The sequence below is a fragment of the Lissotriton helveticus genome, chromosome 2_2, assembly GCF_964261635.1.
Source record: "Lissotriton helveticus chromosome 2_2, aLisHel1.1, whole genome shotgun sequence".
NCBI classification, from domain to species: domain Eukaryota; kingdom Metazoa; phylum Chordata; class Amphibia; order Caudata; family Salamandridae; genus Lissotriton; species Lissotriton helveticus.
In genome coordinates this window covers 136,804,233-136,824,768 of record NC_136060.1, presented here as the reverse complement: position 1 = coordinate 136,824,768, position 20,536 = coordinate 136,804,233, and the positions used below count along the sequence as shown (strand labels likewise).

Sequence of the window (20,536 nt, the reverse complement as noted above, 5' to 3'; positions counted from 1 at the left end):
ATCCACAGCCTTTGCTGTGCACCATGCCACAAATCTGTTCCACCTGCAGGCGTATACAGTTTTTGTGGAGGGACACCTGGCTGCCAGAATGACATTACAGACTTCAGGAGGCAAGTCAAATGGCCTCAACTGTCGCCGCTCAATCTCCAATCATGGAGGTGGAGACTGGACAGGTTCGGGTGGAGGACCGTCCCCTGCTGTTGCGACAGAAGGTCCTCCCGAAGAGGCAGACGAACCGGGGGATCGACTGACATACTGAGTAGCTTTGGATACCAGTACCTTCGAGCCCAGTCCGGAGCCACAATGATGACTTGGGCCCGGTCGCGCTTGATCTTCTTCAGCACTCTGGGCAGAAGTGGTATAGGTGGAAAGGCGTACAATAGACCGCAGCTCCACTTGCGACGTAAAGCGTCTCCGAGCGAGTGCAGCCTTGGAAATTCCAACACGCAGAACTGATGACATTGCGCGTTCTCTTCGGCGGCGAATAGATCTAACCAAGGCTCTCCCCACCGCTGAAAGAGGCCTTGCGCCACGTCCGAGTTCAGACGCCATTCGTGATCCATCATGCACTGACGGCTGAGCTCGTCCGCCCTGGCGTTCAGAGAACCTGCCAGGTGTTGAGCCACCAGGGTCACGCCCCGGCGTTCCAGCCACTGCCAGAGGCGCAGAGCCTCCTGGCAAAGGGTCCACGACCCCACCCCGCCCTGTTTGTTGCAGTACCACAAGGCGGTGGTGTTGTCCGTGAACACCTGCACTACACTCCCCTGGACAGAGGGGAGGAATGCCTTCAGTGCTAGACGAATCACCCGCAGCTCCAAATGGTTGATATCGAGCCGGGACTCCGCCGGAGACGAGAGGCCTCTGATCCCTGCCTCTCCCATGTGGCCTCCCCAGCCCTGGAGGGACGCATCCATCACAGGCTCCGGTTGGGGAAGGGAGAGGGATCTGCCGCTGACCCAATCGCGGTCCGTGAGCCACCACTGCAGCTGTCTCGCAGTGCCCTCCGAGATCAGGACGTGGTCGGAGAGGTTGCCCTGATGCTGGGCCCACTGAAACTTCAGGTCCCACTGCAGAGCCCGCATCCGCCACCGGGCGGGATGCAACAGAAGGATGCAGGAGGCCATCAGCCCCAGAAGCCGCAGCGTCAACCTGACCGAGATCCGGGATAAAGGCTGAAAGTGTGGAACCAGAGCCTGAATATCCCAAACCCGCTGTTCGGGTGGATAAAACCAAAACTGCGCCGAGTCGAGAACTGCTCCGATGAAGAGGAGCTTCTGAGAGGGGCACAGGTGTGACTTATTGATGGAGAACCCCAGCTGGTGCAGGAGGTCTGCCGTTGTCTGGAGGTGGCTGACGACTGTCTGGGGCGAGCACGCCTTCAACAACCAGTCGTCGAGGTAGGGGAAGACTGAAACCCCTAACCTGCACAGATGAGCTGCAACCACCGCCAACACCTTTGTGAACACCCGTGGGGCACTGATAAGGCCGAAGGGGAGCACGGTAAACTGAAAGTGCTCGTGGCCAACCGTGAACCGCAGGTAGCGCCGGCAGGACGGGATGTGGAAATAAGCGTCCTGCAAGTCTAACACTACCATCCAGTCTCCTGGGTCCAGGGGAGCTAAAACCTGAGCCAGTGTCAGCATTTTGAACTTCTCCTTCCAGAGGAAGCCGTTGACGTTCCGTAGGTCCAAGATAGGGCGTAGGCCCCCTTTGCCCTTCTTGGGTACCAGAAAGTAGTGGGAGTAGCAACCACACCCTACTTCTGGCCCAGGAACGCGCTCGATGGCCCCCTTGGCCAAGAGGGCCGTAACTTCCTCCTGCAGAAGTCGCAAATGATCCCCCGATACGCGGTGGTATTGCGGTGGCATGGCTGGAGGGGTTGCATCGAAGGGGAGGGAGTAGCCCCTTCGGACGATTTGCAGCACCCACCTGTCCGATGTGACAGTGCGCCAGTGGAGGAGGTGATGGCGAACTCTGCCCCCCACTGGTGTCACATGGGCCTGAAAGCACGGACTAGGAGGGTTTTGAGGTGGATGCTGCGGGGAGGGTGTGGACTGGCCTCGCCGTTGTCCCCGACCGCGGTTTCCACGGCCGCAACCGCATTGGATGTTAGTCTGCGGTGTGTGGCTGGCAGCACGTGTGGTGGCGCCCCTTCCTTGGCCACGAAAGGAGCGAAAGGCACCAGTTTGCTGGCGCGGGGCCGAGAGGCCCAAGGACCTGGCCGTAGCCCTGGAGTCCTTAAAGCGCTCAAGCGCATGGTCTGCCTTGTCGCCAAAAAGGCAACGGCCATCAAACGGCATGTCCATTAGTGTGTTTTGGACATCTGCCGAGAAGTTGGCGGACCTCAACCAGGCGTGGCGTCTAACCGCCACCGTCGTTGCCATCGCTCTGCCCAGTGAGTCGGTGGTATCCAGCCCGCACCGGATAGAATACCGTGCTGCATCTCGGCCCTCCCCGAGTTTAGCCCGTACCTCCAACGGGCATTCTGGCAGCACGTCCGCGACCGTATCCCACAGAGAGTGGGTGTAGCGGCCCAAGAGGCATGCGGTGTTGGAAGATGGGAGTCCCAGACTCAGAGAGGAGAATACCCTTTTGCCGTATTGCTCATACCTCTTGGATTCCCTGTCAGGCGGAGCCGACGGGAATGAGTTCTGGGAATTTGAAGCCTGGATAACCAGGCTCTCAGGGGTGGGGTGGGTGGACAGGAAACAAGGGTCGCCCGGGGCCGGGCGGTGGTGTCTGGCCACGTTCCTATCTACAGGCGAACCTGTAGCGGGCCTGGACCAAGTGCCCAAAAGAATGTCGGTTAAGGCCTCATTAAACGGCAGTAGAGTCTCAGCTGAGCTTGACTGCGGTTTAAGGACCTCAGTGAGGAGGTTAGTCCTCACAGCCGCGATGGGGAGCTCAAGGCCCAAGGCCTTGGCCGCCCGCATCAACACCACACTGTAGGTTGCCCCCTCCTCCGTAGCCACGGTAGGAGGTGAGACAAAACCAGTGTCTGCCGAGGTGTCCAGACCACTGGCATCCCCAAGTCCACCTGTCCAGTCCTCCTGGGACTGATACTCACGTGTCAGAGGGTCGTCAGACCCCTCCCAATACTCCGCATCACACATCTCCTGAAATTCAGGGGTGTCAAATGATGGGGCCGGTTCATTGAAGTGGAAATCTCCAAACGGCGTCGAGAGCGGCGCCGCTCCGGCACCGGATCGAGGGAGGCATCGGGGACGGCGCCGCGGGCGCTGCCGGAGGGGACACCTGAGGGACCGGCGCCGGTGAGGTCGTCAGGTCAACCGGCGACGACCCGGATCCAGAAGCGGATCCAGGGGGGCCCTGCGGCGCCGGGGCCGAAGCACCCGCCGGCGTCGGGGCCGAAGCACCCGACCCGCTAGGGCCCCCAGACGGGTCCGCTGGGCCCGAAGGTGCCGCGGAGCTCGCTGGAGGAGTGAGGAACCTCATGGCCATGAGGAAACGCTCAATCTCCTCCGGCGTCGCGTGCGGTCCAGGGACCGGAGGGTGTGGGACCGGACACGACGCCCGCGACTCCGAAGCAGCCGCGTGGGCGGTGTCACCCGAAACCCCGGCCGCGTTGCACGAGCGTCGGGGGGAGTCGGAAGAGCGATGACGTCTCTTCGACTTCTTGAGCTTACCTGACTACTTCGAAGCTGAGGAGTGATGTCGACTCCCGGAGCTATGACGACTCCTCTCCCGCAACCTGTCCCTCGACCTCCGTCTGGACCGGGACCTTTCGCGGCGCGGGGCCACCTGCCGGAGTTCGAGTCGCTTGCGGGACCGCTCCCGCCTAGCTTTCGAAGTCAGGGCCCGGCAGTCGGAGCAGGTCTTGTCATCGTGGTCGACGCCAAGACAGTGGAGACACCGGCGGTGAGGGTCGGTGAGCGACATCAGTCTGTCGCAGTCCTCACAGGGTTTAAAACCAGGCATCCCTACCGGCACCGTACGGAGTCGAAGACTCGAAAGATGATCAAAAAGGATCGTAAAAAGTTTAGTAAAAAATTGACTAAGGTACCACTTTTTCCGGATCTGCGCTGCTGGTGCGGAAAAAAGAAGAACTGACGTCAGCACGCGGAGGCGGCGTCTAAGTACTCAGATGACTTCATCACGGCGCCCACGACGCAGACGACGGAGCCGCCGATAACGCCTACCTACGCAAAAATATCCGGATCCAGTCTGACGCCTAGGGATATTCTAAGGTAAGGAATCTATCACTAACGTGTCTCTTTCAGATAGAATTGAACCCTCTAGATTTGGGAGGTGACCTATCCCTTGCACGATTTTAAGACTAAATTTGGAGAAAAAGAGTTTCATACGACACCAAAGAGTACCTCTGTATTCGTGTCTGGAGGTGCGGAAAGAAAGGAATGGACGTAAGCCATTACGGGTGGTGTTTATATGTGGCTCCGCTTTTTAATTCTAGAGGGGAATGACGTCGGCATGGAGCCACATAACACCTACCGCCAAGCAAGAGTATTACTCTAAAAGTTTATAGAACCAGTCTGAGGCCTGGGGAATTAGAAGCATCCATCATAAACTTTGTTTGCTTCCTCTGACTAGTACGAAATGGGAAAGATCAAGAGATAATCCTCCATTTATTTAGAGAACCTCATCTGGCCCCTTGGGAGTTAGAAAGTTTTGCCAGAAGGCTGGAGTATACTACACAGGAGGGTGGGGGAGATTAGGTGCATTTTATGGGTACTCCCACAGGACGGAGTAGTTAAAAGAAGCTGTTTAAATAAATTAATGAGACAGATGAGTGCCTGTCTACATAATTTGGCATGTACCTCAGACCTTTCAAGACAAATTCCATAGAATCTTAGTAATGTTCTTATATTTAGGCAATCCTTATCTCTACAGGTTGCTTGTTAAGACAAAAAACGTGTCAGCTAATAAAAAAAAAGTAAGATGCAGGCACTTTGACATGTAGTATACTGACAAAACTCACTTATAGCAATGAGTAAACAGTTGACAGGCAAACAAGTCTACAAAAATTAACTGAAAATACAGCTTGAGGAAAAAGATGCAGGTCCTGGCACAGGAGGAGCAGTAACTGCTGATCACTACTATGTGATAATTAAGCGAAACCAGCGCCTAATATTTTCCTTCAAAATGTACAGAAATATTTGATAACAGTACAAGATTACTCTAGAAAGTTATGGAATAGTTTCAATATACATGACAATTGGTAACAGGCTAGCTAGTTTGTATGGGATTTACCAACAGTGTTACTACTCACTTGTGAAAGCTGAGGTCTTTTCCAACTAACTGGTACAAGTGCATTGGAATTGGAACCAGAGGATGTTGAAGATGTGCTTCGTGTGACTGCAATAACTTTAGGCTTTCCATTTCTGGCATTGCTGCTGTGCTGATCACCATACTTTTGTCCAATAATTGGAGTCTACAATAAAAAATAATGCTTGTTTACAACCAGTCTACTACTGGTAGGAAAATATATGCATAAAGAACATTTGCATACAAATATTTGCATTCAGTCAAAGTTGAAGAAAATGTTTTTCCAATTGAGAGAACACAGGAAAAATTCTGACAGATAATGCTATTAGCAAACATAAATTGGTAACCTTAGGATAGCATAGTACTTAAGTTACATTAAGTGTGTTCAGCACTTTGCCTATTAGAATGTAGTTTTACAAGCATTTTTTCTTTTTTCCTCAAGATGTTCACCTTCAATTCTGAGCTCTGACTCACTTTCAAGGGGTCCCAAATCTAAAGGAATTGTCAAAACAGTAAATAGGATTCTTCCCATGGCCACTGGTGGACTTCCTATGATTGGGGGGGGGACGGAGGGGGGAATCTACCCACCTCAATCTGTTGACAGTAGAAAAACACATTTTAGAGCCTTTAATTTGGGTCCAGTCTGGTACATAAAATAGTTTTTCGTAGATGCAGAAGCTCCCCCCAGAAACAATGCCTACTGGCAGCCTATAAAGTCCTGCTTTAGTTTATTTCTTTTTAGGTCTCGCCTGAGACAGCACATGCGCGGTTTCTTCGAGACATTTAATAAGTGGCTTTTAAAAGTGCCACCAAAGGCTTTTGCTGGCCTACAGCTTGCGTTCACGAGCTTATGCACGTGCACAGCTGCCATCTGTGTTTTTATTGCTTCTCTGCTTGCACTCCCCCCCCCTCCCTCCTGGTCAGCTTCATTTGTGTCTTCTAGGTGCAAACTGTGCTCCTCTACTCGCACTCCCCCCTCCCTTCTCCCCCTCCTCTTCATCAGTTTCATTTGTGTCTTCAATCACTGTGAATGCTCCTGCTTCCACCAGGCACACACCCATCAGTCGTCAGTGTACGCTTCCCCCAGGCACACACACCACCAGCTGTTAGTGCACGCTTCCACCAGGCGCACACACACCACCAGCCATCAGTGCACGCTTCCCCCAGGCACACACACCACCAGCCGTCGGTGCACGCTCCCACCAGGCGCATACACACCACCAGTGCACACATTCACCAGGCACACACACTACCAGCGGTTGGTGCACGCTTCCACAAGGCACACACCACCAGCCGTCAGTGCACGCTTTCACCAGGTACACACAACACCAGCCGTCAGTGCACGCTTCCACCAGGCACACACACCACCAGCCGTCAGTGCACGCTTCCACCGGGCACACACACCACCAGCCATTAGTGCACACTTCCACCGGGCACACACACCACCAGCCATCAGTGCATGCTTCCACCAGGCACACACATCACCAGCCATCAGTGCACGCTTTCACCAGGCACACACACCACCAGCCGTCAGTACACGCTTACATCAAGCGCACACACACCACCAGCCGTCAGTGAACACTTTAACCAGGCACACACACCACCAGCCGTCAGAGCACCTTTCGCTGGGCACACACACCACCAGCCGTCAGTGCACGCTTTCGCCGGGCACACACACCACCAGCAGTCAGTGCACGCTTCCACCAGGTACACACACCACCAGCCGTCAGTGCGCACTTTCACCAGGCACACACACTACCAGCCGTCACACACTACCAGCCGTCGGTGCACGCTTCCACCAAGCACACACCACCAGCCGTCAGTGCACGCTTTCACCAGGCACACACACCACCAGCCGTCAGTGCACGCTTCCACCAGGCACACACACTACCAGCCGTCAGTGCACGCTTCCACCAGGCACACACACTACCAGCCATCAGTGCACGCTTTCACCAGGCACACACACCACTTCCCGTCAGTGCAGCAGGCAGGCTCTTCTCAGAGTTTCTTGGCAAATATGTGTTCGATGCCTGGGAGGGAGTGGGTCGAGTTTCCTTAAACCATGCGGAGTATGCAAGTGCGGTGCATGAACTCCTGTGTGAGTGAGTCATGCTGCCTGGGGCTCACTCATCCCACACTTGTAAATAGGACCTGCACCAGGTTTGTTCTCATTTGCAAAGTTCGGCACATGCGCACAGCAAGGCATCCCCCACACCCCAGGAATGACTGCTTCCTACAACAAGAATGGAAACAACATGCAGAGCAATGAAAACAAGTTAATTTGATGCAAAGAACTGTTAACAAAAACCATGTCCAGCTATTGTAGATCTGGCAACTTAAACAAAACAGCAACAAAAAACAAACGTGCATTGGCATAGCCAAAAAGGTCTAGCTTTTAGGACCCTATAAGTATTTAGTTATGCAGCAGAATATCCTTGGTGCAACAACACCTACTGTTGCATGGCTAAATACATATAAGGTCCCAAATGCGAGACCTATTGGCTATGCCAATGCTTGTTTCTTTTTTTTAACATGGTAATGTTAGCAATTATTCAATGAATGTGAACATAAGAATATGTTCAAAATACAGTGTGTATACCTTACAATACTTTCATTGTTGTGGTTACCATTTTTAACAAAATATGTTAAAGTGCAAAGAGAGTGAGAACAATGGAAGGTGCCCTCCACTTCTTATCCAAGATCTGTTTGGATGAGATGCATAAGAAACAAACTCCTGGGACTTCCCTTTAGTTTGGTGGCAAAAATCCACCAAGTACTGAAGTGCATGTGCATGTGTACTGCACATCTACCAAAGGCTCTTAACATAACAAACAAGTTTCTTGCTTTCGGGAACGATGTATCTGTAAGAGATATATGTAGTTATAGATTCCTTACCTGTAGAATTCTCCCCAGGCGTCAAACTGGATCCGGAGTATTTTTTCGTAGCAGTACCCCTGCGTGTCGGTAGGTGGAGTCGGTCGACTCCGCGGCCGTCGTCGTGGTCACCCGGATTACGTCGCAATGTCTACTTAGATGCCCCCCCTGCGTGCGGACGTCAGTTCTGACACGATTTTCCATGCCAGAAGCACAGAGCCATGCAAAACACTGACCACTGGTGCACATAACTAGGGCCCTAGAAGGGAGTCCCTACCCCTAGAACTTCGCATAACGGGGCGGATGGGTGGGGCTGTAAGGAACTTATAACTACATATATCTCTTACAGATACATCGTTACCGAAGGTAACTAACTTGTTCATCTGCAAGAGACTGTAGATCTAGATTCCTTACCTGTAGAATAGATACCCCAGCAATGCCAACCCCTGTAGTAGGTCTGCAAACTAAGTTCACACTAGGAAGTCCCGGAGAACAGAACGGCCAAAAAAGCGATTTCTCTGGACTGGACCATCCACGGGCTGCCTGGCAGATGTCAATTAGCGGAACTACACGTCCTAAAGCAGTAGTAGCTGCCGTCGCCCTGGTAGTGGGGGTGCGTAGTCCTACTGGAGGTTGCTTTTTCGCTACAGAATAGCAGATTTTGATGCATAGGACATCCCATCGAGAGATGGTAAGTTGGTGCACGGCAAGACCTTTCTTGGCGCCCACATTACCTACGAAGAGTTGATCGTCCGCCCGGAAATCTTTAGTGCGGTCAAGGTAGGACAGTGCACATTTTGGGTCCAGACAGTGGAGTCTCTTCCTCTTTGGAAAGGTGTGGAGGCGGGAATAAGGTGGGCAATATGATGGTCTGACCTATGTGGAAAGAGATAACCACTTTGGGCAGAAAATAGGGCCTAGTGCAAAGGACCACTTTGTCTGGATGAACTGCAAGAAAGGGAAGCTTGGAGGACAGAGCCGGAAGCTCACTCTCCCTGCGGGCAGAGGTGATGGCGAGCAGGAAAGCAGTCTTTGAAGTAAGAAGATGAAGAGGACAATTATGTAGTGGCTCGAAGGGAGCACACATAAGATAAGTAAGGAAAAGATTCAAGTCCCTTTGGGTCATTACGAAAGCAGAAGGAGGAAAGAGATTAGTAATGCCATTCAGGAATCTATTTACGATAGGGGACTTGAAAAGAGAAGGCGGATCAGGAAGGCAAAGTAAGGTTGATAGATTACTTTTAAGGGTGCCCAGGGCAGAGCCCTGCCTGGCCAAAGATAGAATGAAGAGGAGAACCTTTGAAAGAGGGGCAGAAAGGGGATCCACAGCATTTGCTGGGCACCATGCCACAAATTTGTTCCATCTACAGGCGTATATATTCTTAGTGGAGGGATGCCCGGCTGCCAAAATGAAGACACAGACTTCAGACGCAAGGTCAAAAGCGGTCAACTGTCAGGGGGCGTGGCTTGGACGGCAGCAGTAACGCTGCCTAGACCCGTCGCTCGACAGAACGGAGGAGCGATCTAGGCAATATTCAGGAGATAAAAAGGGTACACAACGAAGCGATGACCTGGCTTCTTGCTGTGATGATATAAAGAACACTGAGACCGACTCCTACTGTGTTAACCGCTTGGGAAGGCGATAATCAGGATCGTGGTGAGCGGGGAACGGAGCTTAACCAGGCTTCACAGAATGGTGGCGATGTCCAGAACGTCCTCGACAATGTAGATCAACTCCACTCTTTGTTCTCACAGCTTCAATACACCATCCTGCACGACCTTCCAGCCATGAAGGTGGGTGACTCACATTAAAGTCTCAGCAGCCTGACAATAGGAAGTGTAACCCGCTCAATACCGCAAGTAACCAACGCGATTTGCCTGACCCTGTTATAGCCGTTATGGCTTCCTTCCTCACCGGCACCTTCAATCATATTTCAAGTGCTACAGCGCTAACACTTGCACCACCTGAGGCGCAACTCTGAATATGCCAGTGCCCACATTATTTGCCCGCTAAAAACCCAGCGCCCACTACCAGCGGCTGTGCCGGCAGTTTAGGCAATTCTGAGTGACCTCATTCTACGACGGCGGCGGCGTGAGTCGGGGGAATACCGATGTGCGGCGATTATGAAGACCTGAAGTGTGAGGGATTATCGACGAGTAGCGCGTGACATCGTCAAGATCTCTCCTTATGACACCGATTTTATAGTGTACCCCTGGCCTGCTACCGTTATGGCGTGAACACAAGCCCTATACACAAGCCCTGTCCTCTGCAAACAATAGGGACCGCCTGTGGCACCTGTGACACTCTCGGAAGGCACCCGAGCCAATTCTCAGAGAGCGGGCACCTGTGGCGATTCTGTGACGATTCTCTGGTGATTCTGAGAGTGTTGAGCAATGTTTATTCATGCAGCGCACCTGTGGCGATTCTGGGGTTCTTAGGCAATGCTTACTCACTCGCAACTCTGAATACACCAGTGCCCACAATGTATGCCCATTAACAACCAGCGCCCACTACTAACCGCAGTGCCTGCAGTTTCGAGTGTCCTGATTCTAAGATGGCGGTGCTAAATCTGAAGGCTTGAAGATCAGAGGCGATAACTACGTGCGGTGACTCTGAAGGCCTGTAGGTATATCTTGAGCACGAGCCCGGTCTCCAACAAATAATAGCGACCATCCGCAACACCTGTGACACTTTCAGAAGGCACCAGTGGCGACTCAGACAGCGGAGCACCTGTGTTTATCCTGGGTATGTTTGGCAGTGCTCACTCGCGCTCATTAGTGTTTCATTAGCGAGTCACACCAGTGCACGCATTAAGACTTCTGCATCCCTCCAAGCTTGCTACTGACTTCCTCCTGGCTGCCTCTAAGTTACTCCAGCTCCGCGATGCCCTTGAAGTCCTCTGGGAGGAGGTGAACTGTGCGCCACGATACATACGCACTAGTAACTACTGGATACCTGGCTACCTGCATTAAGTTACACACAATACTTTGTGAATATTTTGCTAACACTCTACGTATATACCTGCCAATACGCCTGCCAATAGTCGCAATACCCCTACCTCACAAGCACCAAGCCAAACATAACTGCTGCACAGACGCAACTTAGGAAATATTCTTGCGCTGCTGAGCACTGCATGTGTTGTGGATATTAACCATTCATCCTGTAGCTATGGCTCAAGAGGAGTCTGAGAGAAGGGATCAAGTGGATGGTCATAACAATAGCAACAGCTAAACACCAACAGTGCCAAGTGTCCACTCGTCATTACAAAGAAGAGACACGGACACCAACCACTCACGGCCTCTGTGAAGAAGATGGCAGAAAAGAAAGCAGAGCTTCTTTCAAGAAAGTAAAACCACCTCAGACTCGCCAATCAAGGCCAAACCGGACCTAAACATCACAATGGACATGATATTAAAAAAATCTAGCGGAGGTCCATGACTTGGCAAAATCTACAAAACAGAATACAGACTCCATGCAATTGGAACTCACAGCAATTCGCGCAGATATGAATACGAAAATGGGTGACGCAGAGCAAAGAATAAGCGACGTTGCAGATGAGACCACCCAGGCTAGAAAAGAAATTAAAGATCTCTGTAAAGTCACTAGTGAGCACAAGATACAAAACGCAGAACTGGAGGACCAAAACAGACGAGGAAATATACACATTTTTGGTATCCCGGAAGGCTCACAGGCGGATGCGGGGTCATGTGTGGCCTTCCTGGAGTCTTGGATACCCATGATAACCGGGATACATTTCCACCATGGCTTGGAAATGGATAGAGCTCACAGGATACCATTGTTTAACCCTTCAAATAGGAAAGGTACCCGCCCCATGATATGCAAACCACTTCGATACCAGCATACAGAAGCCATCCTAATTTTCGCAAGGAAAACCCACCAAGTAACCTGGGAAGGCCAGCGGACAACCTTTACACAAGACTACTCGAAGGACACAGTCGATACAAGGAAAGGCTTCCTTCAACTGTGCGACAGGCTAAGGGGGAAAAACATTCAATTTTCATTTACAGGCCCCTCGAAGTTTAGAATTGTGGAAAATGGCAAACCATATATCTTTACAGACCCCCAGGATCTAGCACGACACCTGGAAGAAACTCCTACTCAAGAGATGGACCTCTCCGCGGGATCCTACAACAAACGAAAGACTTAGTATCCTTTGAATTGTGTTCTATGGCTCATTCTTATTACACCACGTAAGAACACTGTCATGAATGTATAACTTTAGATGTTTCAAATAGGTGCGATAACTGAACGAACTCAGATGTTATAATGGGAACTGACATTTCATGGTAATTTCTGCTATTGTTCTCAGCTCTGTTAACCGTATGACCTAGATAAGCACTCCAAATAAGGCTCTTAGTAAACATTCTAAGTAAGGTGTCTCAAAGGTCTCAAGAGGTACAGTGGTCCGATCAGTTACCAAGTTGTTATACGTTAATGCGGTAAGCTGACATAGATTTTGACAGCAGACTGCATACATCTAAAATCAACAATATGTTACACAATGACTCACCTACCTAAAGAAGTAGTTGTAAGTTTCTTGCTGTATATATAATTCTCAGTTATTTCACAAATGTTTCTCCTGATGAGATGTTGTTCAATTTTTTCCCTCCAAGTTGCCAACAGATGGACCTGCTATCGCAGCTCCTGCACTCGATTTTCTCAGGGAGGGGAGGGAGGAGAAGGGGAGGAGGGGGACAGTGGTAAATATACTTATGGCCATTTCCTTTTTGTTGTTACTATATGTATGTCCATGTTGTCACTTAATCTATGTTGTAGTATCAGGTATACACCATTCTGAATATTTGCTCAGGGACAGATCGCACTCTGACACCAACGTAAGACGTGCTTTCCAAAAGATGCTCACCTCGACCCTAGTTACACGATACAGTCACCATGCACATGCTGGGTGCACCAACTTTCACGCAAACTTCTCCCACAAGGTAAAGCATTTACATAGCGACCTCTATTCCCTAAAATGGCTTAGAATAAAACCATAGCAGAGGACCTTGGCATTGTATGTCTAAATGTTAAAGGACTCAATCACCCGGTGAAATGTAGGAAAATCTTCGAGAACTTAGCCAAAACTAAGGGAGACATCATTCTTTTCCAAGAAACAAAACTATCAGAAGAGGATGTAGGCTTTATCTAACAACTGGATCTCTCATATTTCATGCTCACCGGTAAGACCACAAGAAAAAAGGTGTCATTACCCTTATTGCCAAAAAATCCAATATCACCACTATTTCACACACACGAAGATGAGAGACTATTAGTCACACATCTACAGAGAGGAGACAACCCCATCCATGTGGTCAACATCTATGGCCCTAATTCCGATGAGCCTAATTTCTGGGAAAAGGTATCAGATTCTATCGAGGGCTTCCCTCGAGATGATCTTACTAACTAACTTGCCATTAGATCCTCTTATAGACCACCAATCAAAATGTAAATACCAACCCACCTGCTCACACGAGGTGCTCCACAGAATCTGTTCCAAGTTTAACTTAAAAGACTCATGGCCCCTCCAACACCCAGATAAAAGAGACTATACATTTTACTCAGCCCCACACAACTCTTACTCTAGAAGCGACAACATCCTAATCTCAAGTACCTTTACACAACTCATAGACTAAACAGATATAGCCCCCAAACTAGTCTCCGATTACTCCTGCATCAGCACCAAACTCGCAGGTTCCCATTCCATCTTACCCCCGAAAAGGTGGCGCTTTAACGATGAGATACTTTCTGACTCGGTAAACAAAATGAAAATCGAAATAGCAATTAAGGAATACATTGCAGCAAACGACCTCCCAGATATAAGCACTTCCACTTTGTGGGATCCGCTTAAAGCAACTATCAGAGGGGCCATTATTGGCATTAAAGCTCAGATCAATAAAAAACTAAATCTAGAACTTGAATCACTAGAGAGCGAAATCAAATCACTCAAAATAAAACATACTGAGGAGATAGATAACAATGAAGTCCTCGATCGGCTGGTTGAGAGGAAATACAAATATAATGGAGTTGTTAGCAAACGTGTGGATTAACAAATTCAAGGCACTCAAGCTCTGTGAAGGAAACAAAGCAGGCAAATTACTGGCCTCCTATCTCAAACACAGAGACAGTTTACTATCTCCTCGATTAAAGACACCAACAATGATATCCAAACCAAACAAAACTAAATAAGAACCTTCCACTCTTTTTACGAGGATCTATACAAAAATAAACAAACAATAGACTCAGAAGCCTGCGTAAAATATTTAGATTCACTAAACCTGCCAAAACTATCAGAGGTAGACAGTTCAGCGCTAGGGACCCCTATCTCTGAAAAAGAACGTTCTATCGCTATCAAGTCACTTAAGAACAATAAAGCCCCGGGCCCAGACGGCTTCTCAGCCTCCTTCTACAAGGAGTTTGACAGGTCGCTACAACCTACCTTATTAAAACTTTTTAACTTCATAGCTAAAGAAGGCTGTATTTTTTAAATCGAGGAGGGAAGCCGATATTGTCATACCGAAGGAAGGGAAAGACCCCCTCTTAACAAAAAACTATAGACCAATCTCGCTGATCAACATGGATTGTAAGATTTATGCAAAAATCCTAGCCAATAGACTAAATGCGATCCTTCCAATTTTTTTTTTATATATATTTTTATTAATAGAAGAAAAACAAGAGGAAAAATAACCATATCGGGTATCGTACAACAGAGCACATTACAGCGGCGAACGAGCAAATAGACGAATGAGGTACATATCAATTAAAAGGCATCTGACGCGTCAACACTGCAGGTACATAGCAGGAGCAAAACATTACATTGTGCAACCCGAACGGCCAAAGTCTTCAGAGCCAGTCCACCTACAAATCAGGATAATTAAAATCAATTACTAGACACCCGAATATGAAGAAACAGAGCAATTCAGGATAATACGCCACATCTCTTGTAAAAAAGGAAAAAGGGAAAGAAGGAAAGTCCATAGAAACAAAATAAAGGAAAAAAAAAAAAAAAAAACCCCACCCTGCACCCCTGCAGATGGCTATGGCCTAACCCCACTAGCAGCGTGCCTGTCGCCCAATAAACGAAGCCCTAAAGGTAGGGAAAAAGTGGAGGCGGAAATGTTATACAGGCTCCCGGTCTCCTCTCCCCCCGTCAGAAGCAAACGACCCCTACCTTCATACAAAACGGTGTAGAAGAAAATAAGTAGACAAACAGATAGGGGAAGTTATAAACCCCCTCCTCCCCATCAAACTCCTGGAGCAATAGAGGCAGCAAGTCCCGTATCAAATGAAGTCATTGTATCGAACCCAGACAGTCAAACTCATCCCTGGCCCTTCCGATCCATCGTACGAACACCATTCAATAGAACCACCATATTAGCAAGAGAGTTAAAACGTTTTGGTAAGATGAAACCAATACAGCCAGAGAGGGTCAAAAAAGTGAAGTCTCTAAGTCCACTAGCCATACGGAGGTCAATCCAAAAAGTACTGAACGAAGAATCCAGGAGTAAAAGAACAAATGGGTCCATCATGGGCGGTGGCACTGTTGATTGTGCTAAATGTTCAGAAGGTCCAATCTCGTACAATTTTGCTCGTGTGTCGACAAATGGCACCAGTTCTAGTTTCTGTTCGGGGTCCTCGTTTCGGATCAAACCAAGCGTCGCGGGAAACACCTCTTGTTTCAGGTCTGGCAAAGGGCCGGAGTCCGGTCTCGAACACACAGTCTCAATCGTTACGGCCAGTTTGTGGAAAATGGCCTCCATTTGCGAATGCAGAGCCCCGATGGCGGCCATTACGGTCCTCAGTGACGGCACACACTCCTGCCACTCCATCTCCACTAGCCCGATAACAAAGCAGATCTTTAACCCCGGAGGCTGGCTACTCCGGGGAAACAGACAGGAGCGGGGCAGACGGTAACAACGGGCGACCTGTTGATTCAGCGACTTTTACACCGCCGCCGCGAGCGAGGATCCCACCCGTAGACCCCGGGATGGGCAGCAGGGTCCCCGGGACCTGGACCTCCACCCACTGCCGCAGACACTTCTTGTCGCTGTCCTTTCAATAGCAACCGGAACCCAGGACCACCATCAGGATCGACCAGGATAAACTTCACTTCGGTAGGACCGGACTCCGCCAAGATCCCGCGGCCGATGTTATTCAACTGAAACCCGGCTGGGTCAGTACTCGAGGCCCCGGCTCACACGCTGGGATAGGCCGAAGATGAAAGACGGTGTAACTTCGTCAATCGAGTCGATAAAAACTCTGGGATTGCACCCCTAGACTCAGCAACGATTCAGACACACGGGAGTCGGTGCGAGTTCAGGATTAATTACAGGATATATCCGCAGACGACGGAGGTCGACGGAGCCGGGAGCTTATGCGGCCATCTTGGTTGCTAGCGTAGCTCCTCCCCGATCCTTCCAAAATTAATCAGTAACTCGCAGGTAGGTTTCCTTACATATCGTATGTCTAATGACAATACTAGATTATTATGTCATATTCTAGAAAAATCTAAAATTACCCCTGCCCCCTCTATCGCCATTACCCCAGATGCAGAAAAAGCGTTTGACAGAGTATCATGGTCATTCCTAAAACACTGCATGTTATCCTTTAATATGGGTGACTCATATAGTAACATGGTTATGGCACTGTATTCAGACCCTACTGCCCGAATAGCAATTAATGGAACCCTCCCGGAGTCATTCCACCTAGAACAAGGCACTAGACAGGGCTGCCCCCTTTCCCCTGCTCTGTTTCTCCTGGCCCTGGAACCACTAATTCAGGATATCAAACACAACAATGAAATAAGCGGGGTAACCTTTGGGGAAATGCATGTGAAATTAGCCGCATAAGCGGATGATATCCACATTGTTACAGAGAACCCGAGGGAATCCATCAAGGCCCTAATGACCACCATAGAAGTATACTCTAGACATTCCGGGTATAAATTAAATCGCGATAAGTCCGAAGTCAAGCCCCTAAATATTCACTGCACACGAGAAATCCTAGGCGACTCCGGCCTTATATGGCAACCGGGATACATAAAATATCTGGGGATCGAATTTGGCAGCACTACAGAGACGCTCCAACACAATGAAGCTAGAACCCTAGAGAAAATCAAAACTCGCTTGATGCATGGTCCCCAAGATTCATAACATGGTGGGGTAGGATTGAGACCATCAAGATGATGATCTCTCCTCTAGTGAACTATTTAGTAACTATGCTCCCTCTCACTCTATCAGAGGACTTCCACCATAAATTGAACATCCTACTCTCAAAATTTCTATGGAAAGGGAACAAAGCAAGAATTAGTATAAAAAAACTCAGACTAAACAAATCCTTGGGAGGAGTCAACCTAGCTGATTTTAAACTATACCAGACGGCTTTCTTAGCAAAACAAGGCTCATACTGGCTTGTCCCACCAGAAGGATACACCCCAGTATGGCTGAACATTGAAAAATCGCTTCTTAAGAATCTTGTCCCAGCAGCTCTTATAACCGCAAACCTCAACAATATTACCTGCTCAAAGCCCATATTCAAAAACACAAAGACCGCCCTGCTGAAGGTACATAAACTGTTAGACATTAGCATCAGACAGTCAAATCTTGAATCCCTTTGGGATAACCATAAAATTCTATATAAAGGGAATACTCTACATAACGAATCATGGATTAACAGGGGTATCTACTTTCCCCAGCAACTCTTCAACAGAGCCCACCCACTAACTTTTAAGGAAATACAGGCTAAATACAACCTAGATCTAATCGAATTTTACAATTTTCTAAAAATAAAGACTGCATTAACTAAAGCGAAACTATCAACCCTACCCCCTTCCCTCCCACAATATTTGTCAAAACTACACAGTTTAGGCCACCAGGTCTCCTGGATTTATAGATTAATAAGCCCACAGCAGTCTACCCTCAACAAGAAGCTCACATCCTTCTGGGAGATACACTCCTCCTACCCGATCTCAGAGACGGACTGGTCCAAAACTTGGAACTCAATCATGAGGAATAAAATCAGCCCAGCTCTCTCCCAGACGAAGTTCTGGTTACTACATAAGGCCTACTGGACACCAGCCCGACTACACTCACACAAAATTTGTGAAGATCCCGTCTGCTGGAATTGTAATGATAAAATAGGTGACCTGGAACACTTACTAATTCTGTGCGAATGCATGGTACCCTTTGGGGATAAGGTCTTCGAATTCATATCTAAACTCTTCTCATACTCCCCTAGTAGAGATCTGTCGACACTGGTATTCGGGGTCTTATCTAATCTACATATGTTTTAGTTGTTAGCACGATGTATTTATATATATATATATTTCCGTATATCATGCCTTGTAGTATGTTGTAGGAAGGTAGAGCCCTGACTATGGTTGCCCCCAACTTTTTGCCTGGTGTTTTGCTGGTTTTCTGACTTAGTTGACCTGGGACCCTGCTATTCAGGGCCCCAGGCCTACTGCTCTCTCTGTAAAATGGATTCCATGTACCTTAGGTACATATCTAAATTGGATACTGAGTCACCTTATCAGTCCCTGTACAGTGTACCTTAGGTACCCAGGGCATAGGTGTACCCAGGGCCTACCAGGGGCTGCAGCATGTATTATGCCACCCCTGGCTGGCCATCCAAATCTGACACAACTGGCTGCTTGACAGCTGGGGCAAGGTGGTGTAATCACCCTTTGCTTTAGATATAGTATACCTATATCTAACCCTAAAATGGACACACAGATCTCCTATCAGTCACTCCTATGGCAGGCCTTAACAATCCTGAAGGCAGAGTGCTTGGAATCGTGTGAGATGGTGCTCTGGCATGAGCTGAGCCTGTCTGCGGCTTTCGGGATCCATCCCTTAGCCGTTTCCATGATATCGCATACCATATACTCTTAAGTGCATTATAATCCTCGCGGTTATATGCCAACTCTGGTATCGCTTTATCAAAACATGTCGAGTAAGGTGTCATACGAATTGGAATACTAACCCCTCGCCAATTCTGGCGACGGGGTTAGCATTCCACCCTTCTAGAGGGACACGACATGTATGTAACCCCTAACCCCGGTTAAAGTCAGACAGAGCCTTAGCATCCACAAAATGGATGCTGCCACCGAGACACAAGTCTGCCCTCCTGCTGCTGGGAGTCCTCCCAGAGCAGGAGATAAGGACAAAGGGTTTCCTGCCAGGGGCGGTGCCAGCACCGTCCCAGACAGGGTTTTGTGTATTGTAGGTAGGCAGGGCTTTAGAGGAAGGTGACTGCACGTGGCACCCCGGTGCTCACTGTGCATAGGCTGGCTGGAACCAGTTCCAGGGTCACTCCAGACCCTGTGCTGGGGAAAAGCCCGCCAAGGAAGTGGGTGTAACCACCCCCCTCCTAGTCCCACCCCTAGGGCAGGACTTAGTCGCGTGCCAGCCCCTTTTTACAGGATAAAGGTAGGAACTGGCCCCCTTCCAAATCAGATCATCTTTGAATCCTGAAACTTCTTTCCACGAAAGGAACTCAAGACTTCTTCCTAAGATTTCTCCCTTGTGACTAAGGAGTAGTCACCCTGCATCCGCAGGCACCATCTTAAGAACACTGCGGTCTGCTGCAAGTCTCTCCTCCGGATCAAGACTGCCCAGCTCGACGAGAACCGGCTTCCCTGGCACCTCTGACCTCTACCTGCATCATCAGTCACGCTGAGATTCGTGGGTGTGACGAGACCTCGAGGGACCGGCCATCTTCAAGACTGCACGACTTCTTTCCAGCAAGCCCGCCGAGTGAATTCCTGGTGAGTGCTTTGGGGTCCGAGAAGCCCCAACCCTGAGCAGCTCCAGCACCGAAGTGCAGCCCCCCAGCATCTCCACGATCTGCGTGGGGCCCTTCTGCTTTTGGCTGCTCACCGCGTTGTTTGGCTACTAGCCCGCTGGCTTGTGGCCTTCCTGACGACGCCCGACGACATTTCTGCTGCTGGTCTGGTTGCTCCAGACTGGCCCTTGCTTCCCTCCATCGGAGAAGTACCCTGGACCCTCCTGGTCCACCCAAGACGCCATTTTAGGTCCACCGCGTGGGCCTTGCATTTGTCAAGACTTGTTGCCCAATCCTGGGTCCAGCGACGTCGACAGCAAGAACCTTCGTGGGACAGCTCGCACCTCCATTCTGGTCGCCGACAACGCCTCCTGGTCCGAGAGACTGCAGAGCCCAGCAGCGCCCACTCACCTGACTGCGGTGACTTCGCCCGGTGCCATCCTGGTGCCCACTTAATCACTGGCTAGTGATTCAAGAACTTGGTCCCCTCTGCTTTCAGGTTTTCTTCTTCCTTGATCCAGGCTTGGATCCATCGAACTTTTCTTCACTGGTCGCCTGCCAGCAACTTCTTCCTTCCAGGCTCCTGGTCCGGCAACGAGATCCCCGACGTCTTTT

The 20,536-nt window shown here is 49.5% G+C and overlaps 1 protein-coding gene across 11 annotated transcripts in view; it reads right to left on the bottom strand.

Annotated features, from left to right (window-relative positions):
- FRYL (FRY like transcription coactivator) overlaps positions 1–20,536 on the bottom strand; it is a 2,496,013-nt gene that overhangs the window by 366,741 nt on the left and 2,108,736 nt on the right. For all 11 annotated transcript variants that reach the window (XR_013608325.1, XM_078678213.1, XM_078678216.1 and 8 more), the window contains one exon: positions 5,249–5,410. Coding sequence is in view for 10 of the 11 variants with exons in the window: in XM_078678213.1 (XP_078534339.1) it covers positions 5,249–5,410 (162 nt within the window). In the remaining variant the exon portion in view is untranslated. The remainder of the gene's footprint in view (positions 1–5,248; positions 5,411–20,536) is intronic.